Genomic DNA, 18,661 nt, shown 5'->3' on the forward strand with positions numbered 1-18,661 from the left:
ATTAGTTTCCTAACAAGAAATATTATTAACACTTGGATGACTGGAAAGGAATTAGATGTAAGGATTTATCTCTACAGTATGTTCAGTAGTTTGACTTGTTGATTGGGCTTCAGCCACTGTTTTGCCAACTCTTGTCATCTAATTCTGGAGGTTCGTTTGAAATTCTACCTGAATGAATTTGCCATGGAATGTTGTTAATCTCCCCCTCCTCATCTCTTAGTCCTCTACTGTTGTCAACACACTGATCCTCTCTCCCTTCCTCACGATCACTGCCACCTCTCCCTTGTCCCTTCTTTCATGGTCCTCAGAGTTGAACCTAGATCGGGGTAAATCATGTTTCTGTCCATCTGCGTCTCTGTTCCTTCTGATGACTCTTTCTCTCCCCTGTCACTCTTGCTCCATCACTTCTTTGTTTCTAACACTAAAAGTCTACAAAGAGAGGATTGGATGCCTCTGTCCATCTGTCATGTTCATACCTCACATTTCATACTCATCTAAAAAGGCAATGAATAGAATCAGGTCTTTTCTGCTCATGAAAAACTGTATAGAAATATTTTTTTTTAAACGTCTTGCACAGTTTCAGTGACAAAATGTTTATAATTTTGATCTTGAATTCTGGATACAAACATACTCACATGCACCAAGTCTCAAAAGAAGAGAGAAAAATACGATTCTGATGGACGATGCCCCGACCTCTCTGACATTTAAAGGTCCAGTGTGTAAGATTTAGGTGAAAGGGATCTATTTACATCGAGGGGACCCTCTCTACGGAGGTCGCCATGTTTTTTACATTAGTTCAGACTCAGACTGGACAAACTAAACACCTTTTTGAGTTTTTATGACAACTGAAGCTACCACAGGTTCTTTTACATGTTTGGAAGGAGAGGGTGAGGTGAGGGGTGTTCAGCTGCAGCATGAAATTTCAACACTAGATATCACAAAATTCTACACACTGTACCTTTAACTTTGCTGGAAGTAGAGCAGAGTTAATGTGTGCTGCACGATTCATTATGGTGTGTGTGTGTGTGTGTGTGTGTGTATTCATTACAGCCAGTAGTGAACTTGAGTATTATTGTATATAATGGGATATACAGCCAATAAGATGAATTTGGATATTTTTAAATGGTGCTCTGATTTTATGTATGGCATGATAACAGCAAGTACTGCCATGTTTTAACATTAATCTTCTCTTTGTAACATTGTTTTTTTTCAACGTCTGCTGAGTTCATGTGTTTGTCCAATACTTTGTTAGCTTTTCACTGCAGCTTGTTTGTACATTAATATATGCACGTGATGCCGATGCCTCCTTTATGTTGTTTGACATTTGATTGTATGTTACACCATTGTCAGACCACAGCCATTTGTATTTATTCTTTTAATATTATTCATACAATTTGGTGTGACTCATTCTCGAATATTGTAAAATAAAAACAAAGCAACGCTCAGTCACAGGTGGTTATTGAAAATGTCAATAAAAATCCATTGAGAGATGATGGTAAGTTGTTTAAGTACTTACCAGTAAGACTTATTTTTTTACCTTTGTATTTATTCTGATCTCAAACTGCTTTTAGGATGTAATTTAAAACTTCTGTTCATTTGATTTCTTTTTTTAGATGAGAAAGTGATGGCAGATGATGAGTTCACTTGTGACCTCTTCCGTTTCTTGCAGTTGCTTTGTGAAGGTCACAATAACGGTGAGAACCACTCATATTTCAAATGAGAGTAAAGCAATTTACACACTGTCAAACATTGCTCGTCAAAATGATCTCTGTTTTCCTGCAGATTTTCAGAACTATTTGCGGACACAGACGGGCAGCACCACCACCATCAACGTTATCATCTGCACCGTAGATTACCTCCTCCGACTCCAGGTGCTGCTTCAAAGTCATTTTGCCTTAGGAGGGAAATTAAGGGCCCCATTTCTCAATGTTATATAAAGTCATTAAAAATTCCTGTTCTGTTTTTTCCCCACATCCTTCCATCCGTTTCTTGGAAATCTGTTAAGTTATGTTTGTGTAATCCTACTGAAAGAGTGAAATCATTACCTTGGTGGCGGTAAATAAAAGTTTGAGAGGCCATTTTGGGGAGAACTAGATTTTATAGTTGATTGAGAATCCATTTCCAACTTTGCTGTATAACTTTGTCATGCATTTTCAGACCTTTTTTTTGTTCCCAAAGGCTTTTAGCAGAAAATCTATGAAGTCATATGACTGAATATTTTGTATTAAGTATTTCAAATTCATTAAGACAGGATTTATTTATATGCCAAATAACAATTTATTTGTGTTTTTCCAACCCAGGAGTCTATCAGTGATTTCTACTGGTATTACTCTGGAAAGGACGTCATCGATGAACCAGGCAAAAAGAATTTCTCCAAAGCTATGACTGTTGCGAAACAGATTTTTAATAGTCTAACTGAATATATTCAGGTAAAATATAAACTAATCAGGCACTCACACTTGTTTATTTTCTTTGTGTGTGTAAGTAACACACAGTTTCTCTCTTCAGGGCCCATGCACTGGCAACCAGCAGTCCCTGGCCCACAGCAGGCTGTGGGATGCTATTGTCGGGTTCCTCCATGTCTTTGCCCACATGATGATGAAGCTGGCACAGGTACGCACAAAGCAATCAATTTATAACACAATTTGCTGCAGACATGTAAATGAAAGGAAACACAAAATGTGGCCTGAGTTCCCCGACCTCAAATCAACACTTGTATAACTAGAGCGTTACTCAGTAGAGCACATACCTCCACCGTGCTCCAAACACTCCCCTTATGAAACCACATCTTAATTCGCTAGATCTAGATTTTGATTTGGACCTGCAACAAATTGCACTTTGTCCCCTAAGGATGCCGGATGTTTTTCATCAAGTTCCATGAATAATTTCCTGGATAATCAGTGAAAATTTCCCAAAATGCTCAATGTGAAAGAAAGTAATAGAACATTTCTTGATCCTCACCCTGATCCAGGTCAGCACCAAAATGTAATAGGCTCTTCCCTGGCCCATACTGCTTCCTTCCTTTAAGTTTTGTGGTCATCTGTCCTGTAGTTATTGAATAATCTTGCTCACAAACAAACGGACAGGGGTGAAAACCAAAATGAGTGAAGTTTGACGGAGTAAATCCGTTACACAACTTGTAATTCCGTCAGGAAGTATTCAATATTCAGAGACAATAACAGAAATTGATGGTAACTATGAGAAGTGTTGTTTAGAGCCTACTGCTGCTCATCCTTTGTTTCACTTTAGCTCACAGCATTTATCATGAGTAACATTTGATGAACAACATATTTATATTACAATGTTATATTTTAATTCCATCATTGCCTTTCGGGAATAAATATCATTCTGTTGTTCTTAGTGGACCTTATCTCTCCTGGGAACATATACACATAACAGTATAAACCATACAACACGTGCATGAGTAAAAGCTGTGTTGTCACAACCCTAATAGTGAACATGCCTGCAAACTCTTATTCGTTAGGCAGCCGGTATACACTGCATATAGAACGCCTGAATAATACATTGAGAGACTAAAGTCACTTTGGATTTCTGGGAATATTTCCACCGTTTGTTTGTACTGACTGTTTCAAAGTGGTTCCTCACATTCACATGAATGCTGAACGATCGTCTCCATCACAGAAGAACATCTGACATGTCGCAGTTGGAATTTCACCAGTGTAAAAGATAAAATCAATAATGGTCCAGTCCCATTTCGCTGCTTCAGTTTCAGGGTCCTGGTGCTGTGCATGACGGCTCACTGTCACATCGACCACACTTACATGGACAGCTTTATTTCAACTATTGACCTTATTCTGGATAAGACATTATTTGTTGAGATGAGTTGCTAATCGAAATTTTCTTTTAATATGCTATAGAGGATAGTCTGATTAGGACTCATGTCAATATTATCTCCAACTGCTTGTTTACACTTTAACTTGTTTACATCAAGCAGTTGGTTACTGCCGTAGAATTCTGTGAACACTCCGACAGGATGTCATAACACAATTAAGACCTTCACATGTCTATATGATGTGACTAAGGTCGGACTACTCCACGTCTCTTTATTAAATTATTGCTTATTCTGCATATGCCTTTATTCGTGTGAAGGCAATCACAGCCTCTTACTCAGACTATAATCTGGTTAATATCAGAATATTGGTGTCCATGTACATGTGTCCACTGTCATGTGTTAGCGGGTCACTTGAACTGAACAGAACCATCATTAATGTTATCATTAACAGACGTGCTTTTACTTCTGCGACAAGTCAAAACGTCTGGTGTAAAAAAAGACCTTTAACGTGTCTTTTAATGAAACATGTTGCAGATGACTTTATCCGCTCTGATCTACACCAATGACTTTTTCTGAATTGAAAAATATGTGATTAAATGTGAAAATCTAAAATGCATTGAGAGTTTAATGAGCTATCCAACAAACCAACCTGACTGAACATGTGGAACCACATTGATTTCAGACACGGTGCAGCTTCAATGCTACAAATGAAAGGTCCGAATACTTTGAAAGAAATCACATGACTTTTTCGCTCTACACTAAGCAGTCATCCTCTGTGGATGACTGAGGCTAATAGCACCACTTTATCGTTAGTAAAGTGTTTGCATGAGTAACCCTTTAATCTAATTCAAGTTAAAAGTCAGAGCCATACACTCGTCTGTAAGTCCTCAGCACCGCACACACTAACATACGACGCACTTAACACAAAATTACTTTCCCTTTTTGACCTGATATTCTCAAGTATTGGCTGTTATGTTTTACAGTAATCATATTTGAATTACACCAGTGAAAACGGGACATTTAAACACTGTATGTAAAAAATTTAATGAGGTCACAAGAATTCAAACTAGCCACTGTGTTATTTTACACTTTTTACTGTGAAATAAAAAAAATACATATGTCATATTGAAGAGTTGAAAATGTAATAATGCTTTTAATTGTGTAACCACTGAATCATTTATTCATTATTGAAACTGTCTTCCACATGGTCAATGCAGGGTAAAGTATGTATCCATTTTATTTATCTATTGATGTGATATTGTGTTTACTAGTATGGACTTTATTCATGTGGGTTTCCCTTATCAGGTCGTTTTATATCCACCTGCTTTTAAGTATGAAATGAGAATTGACCCCATTTGAAAGCTCTCAAGTACTTGTCCAGCAGAGGGCATTAAATGAAACTGAAACACTGAATAAGAGGTTTTCAGAGCATTTAAGAGCAAGCCTTTGAATTTGAAAGTGATTGAACCATTTATTAGTGTCACCATCATTACCTCTTCATTAAGAGAGTATTAAAAGCCAAAGAAACAATCAGAATCTGACAATCCATGAATAAATAAATAGGCTGCTGAGCTACTGGCCGCATGTGCACTGCTTGTAGGCTTCTTTTGAACTGAACTGAATGTGACAGCTCCGACTCACAATAGACTGAATGTACCAGTGAACTGAGGAGAGTCAGAGTCAGCTCACACAGTAAGAAAGACTTCTCATATCTAATCAAAACCTTTTGAGACCTCTCAGGCCATGAAAACCACAAACCTTTAAACCATAACCTTTTTAAAAACATATTGAAATGTGTGTTTCTCCCTGATATTATTTTTCGATTATTTCAAAATGATGAAATCAACTGGAGGAATTATTATTCACATAATTATTTACTGAATAATAGAATTAATAACAAGAGAAGCAGGTGACTACAAAATATCCTGAGAGGGGGGCTGACCTTTAACCTCCGCTTCTGGAGTATACACTTTAATATGAGATCTTTTGGTGTTGGAACATACATTTTAATGTGACTTCCACATTTAACAGGGCTCATGATTCTGTTGCCTTTGTCATTCACTAATTATTAACCTGAAAGAGTATGCTATGAACTTGTGGTGCGTTGCTTTGTTGCTTTTGTATTGCTTTGTCTATAACGCTATCTAAACAACATATATATGTATATAGTGCAATATGTAAGTGCCACTAACTTTATATACATATATATATATATTATTTCATATACTGTAAAGCGCTATGAGTGGTCATCAAGACTAGAGCGCTATACAAATACAGACCATTAAATGTGTATGTATATATGTATGTATATATATATATATATATATATATATATATATATATATATATATATATACACACACAGTATATCATAAATATGATATATATATTTATATATCATAGCTATCCACAGCATATTTAGAAGGAGGCTACATGTCCAAACACAAACCATACACAGAGAAGATAATCGTTGCACAGACCTTGACAACAGTGTGCAGATGTAACCTTTACTGATGGGTTGGTAAATGCTAAATTCTTAAATCTTAGCTATCTGATGTAAATCCTATTCTCAAGATTATTTGAGGAATTTTCAAATTGGAATAACTGATGTGTTAAACCTGCATTTAAATTGACAAATTCTCTCAGAATAAGGGTTTGGTTAATTAACTTATTTTCGCAATACCCTCTTTTTATAACAAATATTTGAGTTACGATGTGTTATAATAATTTTGTGTGATAACTTTTGAAACTTTACATTTGTGCTTTTACTTCACCAATGACTATTGCATCTCTATAAATCCATGTGAAACCCTAATCTTTTAAAAGGACATAATATCTATTGTTATTACTGTAAGATTGTGCATCTTCTTCTGGTCACAGGACTCGAGCCAGATTGGTTTGCTGAAGGAGCTTCTTGATCTGCAGAAAGACATGGTTGTTATGTTGCTCTCACTGTTGGAGGGTAAAAAGCTTTTGTTTGTTGTCTAGTGCTCAGCAGTTTTCATTTCATCCCATCTTGTCCTATTCAAATCTCCGTTTGAGTTTTACTCTGTGTTATTCAGGAAACGTGGTCAATGGTACGATCGCCCGGCAGATGGTGGACATGTTGGTGGAGTCCTCCAGTAACGTTGAGATGATCCTCAAGTTCTTTGACATGTTCCTCAAACTGAAAGACATCGTGGCTTCTGACGCTTTCCGTGATTACGTTACGGACCCGCGAGGACTGATCTCCAAGAAGGACTTCCAGAAAGCCATGGACAGTCAGAAACAGTACGCCCCCTCTGAGATCCAGTTTCTTCTGTCCTGCTCAGAGGCTGATGAGAACGACATGATCAACTACGAGGAGTTTGCCAGTCGCTTCCAGGAACCCGCCAAAGATATAGGCTTCAACATCGCTGTGCTGCTCACCAACCTGTCTGAGCACGTCCCCCATGACACCAGGCTACAGAACTTCCTCGGGCAGGCAGAGAGTGTGCTGAACTACTTCCGCCCCTTCCTGGGCCGTATTGAAATAATGGGCGCCAGCAGAAAGATTGAGCGCATCTACTTTGAAATCAGTGAAGTGAACCGCAAGCAGTGGGAGATGCCCCAAGTCAGAGAGTCCAAACGACAGTTTATCTTTGATGTGGTTAATGAGGGAGGTGAATCCGAGAAAATGGAAATGTTTGTCAACTTCTGTGAGGACACCATCTTTGAGATGAATATAGCTTCTCAGATTTCAGAGCAGGAGGAAGAGGAGAAGGGAGAGGAGGATGACGAAGTAGATGAAGCTGGAGGTGAGGCAGGACAAGGAGGGGGCGCGAGCGGAGGAGGTGATGAGGACAGTAACGGAGAGGAAGGACAGCCTGAATCGAGCTCGGCCTTCGCAGACTTTATAAATAGCATGTTGAGCTTCTTCAGCATTTTCACCTTCCGTAACCTTCGCAGACAATATCGCAGAGTGAGGAAAATGACCATCAAAGAGATCGTGGTGGCTCTGTCCACTTTCTTCTGGACCATCCTGATGAGCATTCTCCACTTCATTTACAATGTGTGCAAAGGCTTCTTTATGATCATCTGGCAAACTTTGTTCGGTGGTGGCTTAGTGGAGGGGGCGAAAAATATCACAGTGACGGAGATTTTAGCCAGCATGCCAGACCCCACGCAGGACGATGTGCACGGGGACGGACCAGGGGAGCCGAGGACAGGGGAGGAACAAGAGACTGGAGGGGTGACGGACACTGGGGAGACTGGCAGTGGGGAGGAGGAGGAGGAGGACACCCAGGAAAAAGAGGGGGGGAGGATACCAGGTATTGATGCTCCAGGTGGACTCGGTGACATGGGTGTAGAGGCACCTGTCGAACCTCCGACTCCCGAAGGAACTCCCATAACAAAGAGGAAAATAGTGAGTTATTTGCATGTTAAATAAAACACAATGGAACAGTTAGTCAATAATCCTCATGGCAGTTATTCCTCCAGGGAAGGAAAAAAGGAGAGCCTGAAATGTTGTTTGTTTATAGGCTCCAGAAGAGACTGATGTGAGCCAGAAACCGCCCGAACCTGTTCCTGTAGAGGATTCTCCCCCAGAGCCTGAAAAGGCAGAGTAAGAAACAAGTTGATTTTTCATCTATTAATATACACTCCACATAACAGATTGGTATTTGAGCCAAGATGAGTATAAACTGTATTTTACGCAAACAATGTTGGATGATGTGACGTTCCCAGGATTTTGTTCATGCCTTGGATTTTTTGTTATGCAGCAATTTGTTGAGCTAACTGCCATAATACTGCACTATCAACATTATTACCAGTGAACAATGTACGATCAGCTGCAGCAGTGGCCCCCCTGATAAATAAAACCTACTGTTTGATTTTCAGTGTTGAATCTGGAGAGAAAGCAGAGAAAGAGTCCCAGAGCAAAGAGAAAGAGCAGCCAGAAGAACCGAAGAAATCTGCAAAGAAAAAAGAAAAGAAGCTGAAACGGGAAGGAGGCTTTCAGATCTGGGCTGAGCTGGAAACCCAAAGAAATAAATTCATGGTGACACAGCTGCTTTGCTCACATAAATTCAATGTCACTCATGTCGCACTTACTAACTCAGTAATTGACTCATGCGACTCTCTCCTTTGTAGAACTACCTCTCCAGAAACTTTTACAACCTGCGTTTTTTGGCTTTGTTCCTTGCATTTGCGCTGAACTTCATTCTGCTGTTCTACAAGGTAAAAAGATCACGTTACATTTGAGAGATTATGTTGTCCTTTATGCAAGCCATATGTACGTATAGATTAAGTGTGAGCTGCCTTTTGTCTGCACTGTTCTGTTCTGTCCAGGTGTCTGAAATCCCACCTGAGGGCGAGGAAATGGAGGGATCTGGACTGTCGGAGGGCAGTGGGATGTTCGAGGGCTCTGGCTTGTTTGAAGGTTCAGGGGAAGAAGCTGAGGGATCTGGAATGAATGAAGGAGGAGACGAGGATGAGGAAGACGTGCCGATTTATTTCTATTTAGAGGAGAGCACGGGCTACATGCAGCCCACCTTGGCCTTCCTCGCCCTCCTGCACACGGTCATCTCTTTCATCTGCATCATCGGCTACAACTGCCTCAAGGTATGATGAGAAAAAAAAAACGTGTCGATATTCAAAACTTATGAGGCAAATGTTTCATACTTTGGTTTAACAGCATTTGAATTTGTTTTGTTAGATTCCACTTGTGATCTTTAAAAGAGAGAAAGAACTCGCAAGAAAGCTTGAGTTTGATGGACTTTACATCACCGAGCAGCCTGAGGACGATGACATCAAGGGCCAGTGGGACCGTCTGGTCCTCAATACACCGTATGTGGGAACATGAGTCACTCCAGACAGATGCTTCATAATAATGCCAATACTTCATTTACATCCAGTACCAACAGGTTTTCTTCCTTATTTTCATTCATACATCGTGTCCCTTTTTCCACAGCTCTTTCCCAAACAACTATTGGGACAAATTTGTCAAACGAAAGGTGAGTTGTTTTTGGTTCTGTTTGTTTTAAAATGGCAGCTGTAGAGCAGCTGTTAACAGTGTTTAATATAATATCTGTGTCCAGGTTCTGGATAAGTACGGAGACATTTACGGCAGAGAAAGAATCGCTGAACTGCTCGGTGTTGATTTAGCCTCCCTGGATGTGAGTCAGCAACACGAGAAGAAGCAGGAAGAACCGGACAACTCTGTGTTTGCATGGTACGGTACAGGAACGATAAGATGCAACAAGGCACATTAGAAATTGCTCTTTAAAAGTTAAACTCGGAATTTAAAATGGATACCAATTAATATTTTGATTTTGTAGGGGGACCTCCATCGACATCAAGTACCAGATCTGGAAATTTGGTGTTGTGTTCACAGACGGTGTAAGCAAACCTATGCTTGATTCTATAATACACCATACCATACACCATAAACTAAACCAAGTGTGAATGCCATAGTACAATAAATTACTTTTATAAAAGATATTTACTTTAGAATAAAAGTTGAAATCCATAAATCAATATAACAGGAAATTATAGATTTTTTTATAGGATTATCAAACTGCTTCATGGTCTCGAATGTTAAATCACATTGAATTATCTGTGAAAGTAATATACAAAAGAAATACACATCCCAGTGTTGAATGTTTGGCAACTATGGGTTGTTTTTTAACCCTCCTTGTTATCTCTCAGACTTTCCTGTACCTCTGTTGGTACCTGGTGATGTCCTTGCTTGGACATTACAACAACTTCTTCTTTGCCTGTCACCTGCTGGATATCGCCATGGGTGTGAAAACTCTACGCACGATCCTGTCCTCAGTCACACACAATGGCAAACAGGCAAGTGCAGAGGAAATTCAGTAGAATTCATTTAGTCTCTGTGAGAATGTACTAACTGTGCTACCCTATTTTTTCCCAGCTCATGATGACTGTGGGCTTGTTGGCTGTGGTGGTGTACCTCTACACCGTTGTCGCTTTCAATTTCTTCCGCAAGTTTTACAACAAGAGCGAGGATGAGGATGAACCAGATATGAAATGCGATGACATGATGACTGTACGTCACTTTTAATCTCTCTGATGTAAAATAAAATCAGAAATGTTCCTTTTGCTACATCTGCACCACTTCCTAAATGATGTGTATTTGCTTCACTCTACAGTGTTACTTGTTCCACATGTACGTGGGTGTGCGTGCTGGAGGAGGCATCGGGGATGAGATTGAGGATCCGGCTGGAGATGAATACGAGCTGTATCGAGTGGTCTTTGATATAACTTTCTTCTTCTTCGTCATCGTCATTCTGCTGGCTATTATTCAGGGTAAAGACGGCGTCAGCCTGGAAAACACTTTGCACTATGTCGTGTCTTGGAGGCCCTGAAAGGCACATGGGAATTTTTTTTTAAAAAGAATCATTTTTTTGTGTTTTATTTGGGAAAAGTTTATTTTTCTAGGCTAAATTTATTTATAAATACACCAATACACAGAGTAACAGGTTATGTTTTTTGTTGTAATATTAATTTTGTCCACAGGAGAACATAGTGCACCATAAACCCAGTCTGCACAGCACTAAAAGCAACCTTGTTTTCTTCCAGTTAATTTTTAATTTCTCCCCTGTACTCTAAATACAGAGTACATATACTGTGAATTATGTAACAGGGTTAGCTTTACTGTCATGTCTTCATTTTAATGTTCTTCAGTTTTTTTTATATCTGCCAGAGATGTAGAGCAACTTATCAAATGAAAATAGAGGGTTAAGAATTTAACCAACTCAAAAGAAAAAAATGATAATGAAACAGGATTTGAAACTGGATGTGTTTGACAGACTCATCCAATGCAGCCTGCACAGTGTAAAGACTTAATCTTTATACTACCTCACCTGACATCCTAAAACCTTTTGCTGATTAAAATACATTTCCAGCCAAAAGACAGACATGACAGTGATGTTACATCATTTATCCTTCACCTATTTGCAGGAGTTTGGCTTTTAGTCCTGTTTGAACTGGGGTAATGGCGCCACTCATGCTCCTGTGGACAAAGTGAATATTACAACAAGCTCTTCCTGACAAAAAGAATGAAATTCCTTCTCAGGGTTTTGCGGGCGATTGTTTTTGGATTGAGGATAAAGGAAAGACTTGAAACTGTTGGAAGAATGGAAATTAAAAAGCACCTCTAATGACAATGTCAATGTCCAAATACAAATAGGTCTGATCATTGATGCCTTTGGAGAACTGAGAGACCAACAAGAGCAGGTCAAGGAAGACATGGAGGTAAAAGACAAACACTTAAATTCAACTCTTTTTCTTCACATATGCACAACATGGCAGCTTTATCTCTTATCACTTGTATGTGCAGACAAAATGCTTCATATGTGGCATTGGAAGTGACTACTTCGACACGACGCCGCATGGTTTCGAGACTCACACTTTGGATGAACACAACCTGGCCAATTACATGTGAGTATCGTCCTCTGTGTTACACTGTGCACATGTTCAGTATAAGAGTGTATTTGTGAAAATGAGAAAATATGAACATGTCCTTTCCAGGTTCTTCTTAATGTATCTTATCAACAAAGATGAGACAGAGCACACTGGACAGGTCAGTCAGAAACGCTATTATTATGTTTCTATTGCCTTTATATTTTCTATTTATTAAATAATTTTTGTTATTTATTATTAAGTATTCATGTTATTACCCAGATTCCGACGGATTTGTCTCCTCCATTCTATCTTGTTGTTAAATCCTGTGTTTCAGGAGTCGTACGTGTGGAAGATGTACCAGGAGCGTTGCTGGGACTTCTTCCCAGCTGGAGACTGTTTCAGAAAACAATATGAGGATCAACTCTCCTAATCAACAAGTACTCCACACATACAACTACTGAGCTGACGTGCTGCTCGTGTTCGTCATTCCTGACAAAACACACAACAAATGGATTGTGTCACGAAAAATGCTAAACAAAATGTGAACGAGTGGCAGCCTGAACATCACGAGAAACAAGCAGAGCAACTGCCAGTGCGAAAATATCATCTTTAGCAGATTGATAAAAATTGCAGTTTCCTTGAATTGTTAAAGTGCCAGTGGAGAAAGAAGCTTTATATGCAAAGGAAATTCATGCTAGAATTCACCTTTTTTAAGTGTAATCATTTTACACTAGTTCAGGTATTCAATCATACTTTATATCACTTTACATACAAATGTTGCCTCTTTATCCAATTTCCATATGTTTGCTTCAGTTTATTATATGATTTAATTAAGGGAATGTGCTGAGTCAACTGCATTAATCAGCACAAAAAGTGCACAGTGAGGAAGTTAGCTTTGTCTTTATACATAAACAATAGTTTTATTCAAAGTCATCATGTATTTACTCTGCGATTATGTGTCACTTTCACTTTAGTATAAAACATTTTGCTTCCTTCAGAGTCTGTAGCTTGTATCTTTGATTTTAAATTATTTTATTTATTGTTTTTCATGACAACCTCATGACAACAAAGCCTGTGATTACAATTCAATTCTGTTTAAGAATAAACTTCATTCTCATGACCTAATTGTCTTTTCATGACTGGACTTTGGAAGCGAAAGATAAATTATCGAAATATATATCCTGATGTCTGCTCTAAAGAGAAAGCATTTGATTTTAAAAGCACTTTTAATTCTGTGTATTTAAAACTGAATTAATGTTTAGAAATACAGCTGAATCATGTTCTTGAGCCATTTTACGCAGGAGCTCAGTGCGCACACACACTCATACACACGCACACACACTAGAGCAGTTGGTGTAACATCCCATCACAATCCATTTTGATACCAAGCTGGACTGTGGCCCTGTGGGGAAGAATCGCTGTACGAGGATTAACGCCGGGCATTAAAACTCACATTGAGCCTTGTGATTTTCACCCATCCTGTCCCGGAACATTTCTCTGTGAGCCTGTCACACTGGGTTTCATCGTCTGCTAACATGAACATGAACATCTCTGGGATCCATCGTGGGACGCTCAGGATGTACGGTGAGTAGTTTCTCATACTTGGCTCAGAGAGCGACATTGTAGCTGTGGTGACATTTTGTGAGTACACACGATTGCGTCTCTTTTATCCAGCTACGGGATAGTTTCATAGTTCTCATTCTGTGTGTGTTCACTATCAAGCCTTTATGAATACTGATCTAGTTTCCCTGATAGACTCTTTAGAAGTCTGCTCCAGAAATACACACATTAGATTATATTATATAGTTAATATAGTTAGTGATGGTCTTGAGACCATACAATTAAAATTTTGATCATTCTATAAATAATCTATTATAAGGCTATTTATTTTCTTCACAAATAAATATTAACCATAACAAATGGGTTGGCACTCTGTGGTTTCAGCTGCATAGGAAACCCAGATAAAAACATCAGCTCAAACTGTGGCTAAAAATACACAGAGTGGACCAGACTCAGCCTCGGCTTCTCTTCTTCTGTCTCTTTACATCAGATCTTAATATTATAATTCTGCTTCGATCTTTTATCAAGGGTGTCCATGTGTTTTTTTCCTGTATGCAAATAGAATGATTTGAACCCAATGTGTGTGTGTGTGTGTGTGTGTGTGTGTGTGTGTGTGTGTGTGTGTGTGTGTGTGTGTGTGTGTGTGTGTGTGTGTGTAATTTTGCTAAAACCATGTGCACGCTGATCAGCATCGTGTGATTGGTCGAGTCCTATTTCCACAGCCTCTTGATCCTCCAACCATGTGACGGGCTCTAATCTGTGGGGACGACAGAATGACAGTGTTCATGCTTTAATCCAGCTGTACAGTGCTCACACTGCTGTCAAGATCACTGTGACCACGCCCAGTACTGGCTGTGAACTGTTTTGTTGTTAGGATTAGAATTATTTATCATAGCAACATTTCTCCTACAGATACTCATTTAATACTCAGTGCTGTTTCCTGTTATGTCCACCACTGCTTCTCTTATCCAGGTGGATTCATTTTTAAGCAGTGGAAAAAGAGGTTTCTGCTGCTCACAGCTGAGGGCAGTCTTCTTGTTTGCCATGATGTGTCGTCTCCTCCTGACCAGCTCGTGCTGCTGCAGAGCAGTTGTGAGGCGATTGTGGAAGGAAAGGAGATCCTCGACCTGCCTAAATTACCATCGGGCGGATGCAGGGATTGCTGCTTCGCTCTGATCCTCCCCCAGAACAAGTACCTGCTGCTGCTGACTGACACACCTGCAGAGTGCAGGTCTGGTTGTCACTGTAATTCCCCCAATTCCTTTACTTTGTAGATCAATACTCTGTCCAGATATTGGAGTTAAGTTTTATGATGCAATATGACAAGATTACCACCACTTACTTTGGGGCATATAGTTCCAATTTGTTTTGGGAATATACTTTTTCACCTTTAGTTCCAAGAGTAAGATGATACCATGCTCACGTTTGTCTTTATAATAACAATAATATTAGTTTGGTTATATACCACCTTTCAAAACTAAGTTAGATAGTGCTTTAGAGGACAAAATGATAAAAGTAATTAAAAAAATTAATAGAAATTAATAGATAAAATAAAACAATCAAAATGTTTCTAGTTACAGTAACATGATTGTATAAGATATGAGCTATATAGGTACTTATAATATAAATAAGATCGAACTATAAGCCCAGTTAAAGTGCATTTATAAAAACATGTTTTTAAAAGCGATTTAAAGGAGGATAAGGAATTAGACGTTCAGATCTTTTCCTGGATGTTTGTTCTAAAGCGAGAACACCCGAACAGAAAAAATATGGAGCTACAGTCTCCAGCTGTTTAGTTTAGCTTAGCATAAAACAAAACAAACAGCTAGCCACTGTAAAAACAGCAAATTTCAGGGAGTAACTAGTCCCAGAAAGAAAATGAAGTTCAGGCACATGATGACATTTTATTCTTCTGGTATTGTTTGGAATATACATCACATGTTAATTATCGTCCTTTAGTGATCCATGTTTCTTTATGCTGAGCTGACTGCATAGCTGTGGCTTCATATATAATGGACAGAGAAGAGGGAGAGTGTGGTATCAACTCTCAGCAAGGAAGATTTAATGTGAAGTTTCCAAAATGTTGAACTTTTTCTTTATTTTTGCTCATATTACACATTCAATCCATTTTCCACCACCTAAATTTCATATATCACCAGAAAAACACAACCCTGCCCTGGATTCTTATTTCAACCTGACTGCATTTGGGTCTCTTGTGTATCGGCTCATGACTGGCAGCAATATTGTGTAACAGGCTTCTGTACATTCCGTTCTTGAACCAGTTACTTCACTGCAGTTCACTTGATTTGATTGATGTATGTACATTTTTGCATGGAGGTAATAACAGAATGACTTTCATCACTTTTTCTAGTCAATGGGTGAATGTGCTGAAAAAGGTGAAAAAGGTAAGACATTCATATCATCGTTTTGGAAAATGTGCCTGGTTGCCATGTTGTAAAGGTTCATCATCTGAGAGAATGTCTTTCATGTCTTTCAAAGAGTCTTTCATCACCTCTCAGCCCCTGTAAGAGACATCAGGTTCCACCGCATATTTCTCTGCACGACCTGGTGCCTGAGCAGATCCTGGACAAAGATCAACCATCTCCACCTGTAAGTGACAGAAGGTCAACCTCCCCAGGACCCATGACCTGTGCTTCCCCGAGGGAGAAAGGTCAGTTTAGGATGCATGCTTGTTTGTACATAATACAATTTTCCATATGTATAACTTCTTTGTTCTTTGCTAAAACCACACTATCCAACAGGCAGGAATTCTCCCCGTAAGAAGTATGACAAAGGAAGTCCACATTCCATGAGATGCCTGCGTCACGGCACCATTAGTAACACGGAGGCAGTGAGAGCGGTTTATCTGCTGATGGGAGGGGCTGCTGCTTCTTCTGCTATGGGTTACCTCGGGGCATGCTCACCCTCTAATCTGGAAGCCAAAGCTCCTGACCTGCCAGTCAGCGCAGATTTCTCTGGTTTGGGACCAGCAGGAACGTACCACACCAGCAGCCCGGCACTCGACTCCCCTCACTATAACAGCTTTGACTTTGAAGTGGCAGACTCTGATTTTGATGCTTTTGATTGTGGTGGGTTTACTTTCTAATGATGTGCCGCTTGTAGGCTAGGACTATGAACGGTTTTAATGATGCGTACGTTGTATTGCATCATGACCTCTCAGATTGATGGAATCATAAGAGCAGTTTCAATACATGAAGCTTTTTAGGAGACTTATATCCTTTTAAGGTTTATTACAGAAGCTATTGACAAGCTGGTGTTACCTGCAGTATTGATACATTTAGCAGTTAGGAGGAGTAATATTATTACTCATATGGAGTTGTGTCTGTGTCCTATGGGCCAATGTAAATCCAATATTTACTCTCTTTGCTCTGTTTTTTGTCTCCACTGCCTTCAGAGAAACATTTAGCTGGTAAATACCCCACTATGTCCCCCAGCTGTCTTTGTGCAGGTTTCTGCACGTTGCTGCAGAGCAAGAAGTGAACTGCAAACATAATGAGCCTGACATGTGAACAAAAACTTTGAAGTTATGAGCCAAACAACAGTTTCTCTCTCTCAAACCCAGTAATGCAGAGTGGATCTGCATTCAAGTGGGTTCTTCTCTAGGCGGGACCCTTTTACATTGTCATTGTCAAATTATTGCATATTATTTTGTTTAATTTGTATTTAATTCATTTTGAATTGACTTGACGTTCAAATCAATTGGGTCAAACCAGTTTCAGTTTTTGCTGCAACACAATGTCATCCAATGTGTTGCTGTGTTGGACAATCACAGTCTTGCATGCACACATTTCTGGTTGAATCGTGATCATTTCTGTTGTGTTGCCTTTCCGGAGAATCCTGCTCCTGTGAGTTTTACAAACCATGGAATGTTACCTCATTATCCTTTCAACACATTACTCTGTTACTCCAACAAGACCTTGTGGTGTTGTTTTACTTCAGTACCTAACATCCCCCCCCATGTTTTAACTGAAGGTTTAACATTCAATAGTTGACATATGTAAATTGGACATTCAATTTGTCCATTTGTGCGTTTTGGTAAAAAGTTATGTGTTCACTTTAATTCTGTATTATTAACAGCTGGACCTTACCTGTGATACGCACACTGTGATCATTATTGAAACAATCTTTTTGTGGATATTGCTCTCACCACTTGTTGTACACTATCAACACTGTCAGTGATTGTGAATGTGATTAGAATTCATAATAAGCTGTCTGTGTTTCAAATGGATAAAAACAATGAATGAAACTAATTTGCAGCATGATACTCATAATGTTTTATTCCACAGCCTTAAGTAGATTAGAACAGATCTGCATCTGATATTTTATTTAGCCTCTGACTGGATTAACCTATTCATCTACTTGTGTGCATGTAGTGAGTCTTTCAACTATCCAGCTGTGCTTATGTCATGTTTTGTTAAAGGCAGATGGATGTTGTGATGTCCACTACACTTATATGAATAAAGTCAACAAGTGGAAACGTCTTTTACTTGATTTCTTCATACTTGACATTCCTGACCCTAAGACTTTGATGCATGTCTTTCCTACTCTCTCTCTCTCTCTCCCGTATACGCTAAACCCTGTTTTTAAAAGAGCTGTTGTGTCTCAAAATAAATATTAGAAAAAAGTATAAAATCAGTTCTTCATGACCAAGATTGTTTCCTGCGGTGACCTTAGGAAGATAAGGTTGTGAGTGCAATCTGAATTACTCCCTGAAAATGTGGAACAACTCATTTACAGGGGGAAACGGCTTTATGTGTGAACAGAGAACCACAGTATTCTGCTTATTAAGTGCAGCTAATCTAGCCTGTGTTCATTCAACACCCTCAGTTTTTCTCTGTGGTCCACAAGCAACAGACACGATCAGAACCAACATGGTCAGTTGTACTGTTGTTATCTAAATGG

The 18,661-nt window shown here is 39.1% G+C and overlaps 2 protein-coding genes across 5 annotated transcripts in view; both read left to right on the forward strand.

Annotated features, from left to right (window-relative positions):
- The window catches only part of LOC109628722 (ryanodine receptor 1-like), a 46,654-nt gene extending 33,356 nt beyond the window's left edge, over positions 1-13,298 (forward strand). For 2 of the 4 annotated variants that reach the window (XM_069539913.1, XM_069539917.1), the window contains 22 exons: positions 309-326; positions 1,614-1,694; positions 1,783-1,871; positions 2,301-2,429; positions 2,509-2,613; positions 6,674-6,755; positions 6,856-8,177; positions 8,293-8,375; positions 8,651-8,810; positions 8,903-8,989; positions 9,101-9,373; positions 9,468-9,598; positions 9,723-9,765; positions 9,850-9,983; positions 10,090-10,150; positions 10,460-10,606; positions 10,686-10,820; positions 10,924-11,080; positions 11,964-12,028; positions 12,114-12,214; positions 12,305-12,356; positions 12,513-13,298. In XM_069539913.1, the coding sequence (XP_069396014.1) occupies positions 309-326; positions 1,614-1,694; positions 1,783-1,871; positions 2,301-2,429; positions 2,509-2,613; positions 6,674-6,755; positions 6,856-8,177; positions 8,293-8,375; positions 8,651-8,810; positions 8,903-8,989; positions 9,101-9,373; positions 9,468-9,598; positions 9,723-9,765; positions 9,850-9,983; positions 10,090-10,150; positions 10,460-10,606; positions 10,686-10,820; positions 10,924-11,080; positions 11,964-12,028; positions 12,114-12,214; positions 12,305-12,356; positions 12,513-12,608 (3,551 nt within the window). In that variant the 3' untranslated portion in view covers positions 12,609-13,298. The remainder of the gene's footprint in view (positions 1-308; positions 327-1,613; positions 1,695-1,782; positions 1,872-2,300; positions 2,430-2,508; positions 2,614-6,673; positions 6,756-6,855; positions 8,178-8,292; positions 8,376-8,650; positions 8,811-8,902; positions 8,990-9,100; positions 9,374-9,467; positions 9,599-9,722; positions 9,766-9,849; positions 9,984-10,089; positions 10,151-10,459; positions 10,607-10,685; positions 10,821-10,923; positions 11,081-11,963; positions 12,029-12,113; positions 12,215-12,304; positions 12,357-12,512) is intronic. The other 2 variants (XM_069539914.1, XM_069539916.1) reach the window with 1 other exon arrangement.
- A 213-nt stretch (positions 13,299-13,511) lies between these two features.
- LOC109628531 (uncharacterized) lies at positions 13,512-18,240 on the forward strand. Its single transcript, XM_020085643.2, has 5 exons — positions 13,512-13,762; positions 14,711-14,969; positions 16,110-16,143; positions 16,238-16,409; positions 16,501-18,240. Exons 1-5 carry the CDS (start codon positions 13,714-13,716, stop codon positions 16,842-16,844), a joined length of 858 nt encoding a protein of 285 aa, XP_019941202.1. The 5' UTR covers positions 13,512-13,713; the 3' UTR covers positions 16,845-18,240.
- Positions 18,241-18,661: the final 421 nt, after the last annotated feature.

Source organism: Paralichthys olivaceus, chromosome 15 (genome assembly GCF_024713975.1).
Source record: "Paralichthys olivaceus isolate ysfri-2021 chromosome 15, ASM2471397v2, whole genome shotgun sequence".
In the NCBI taxonomy this organism is placed as follows: domain Eukaryota; kingdom Metazoa; phylum Chordata; class Actinopteri; order Pleuronectiformes; family Paralichthyidae; genus Paralichthys; species Paralichthys olivaceus.

Coding starts and splice junctions, on each gene's coding strand:
- LOC109628531 (XM_020085643.2), top strand. CDS start 13,714: ATGAACATGAACATCTCTGGGATCCATCGTGGGACGCTCAGGATGTAC. Junction 14,970..16,109: donor GACACACCTGCAGAGTGCAG/GTCTGGTTGTCA, acceptor CACTTTTTCTAG/TCAATGGGTGAATGTGCTGA. Junction 16,410..16,500: donor TGCTTCCCCGAGGGAGAAAG/GTCAGTTTAGGA, acceptor ACTATCCAACAG/GCAGGAATTCTCCCCGTAAG.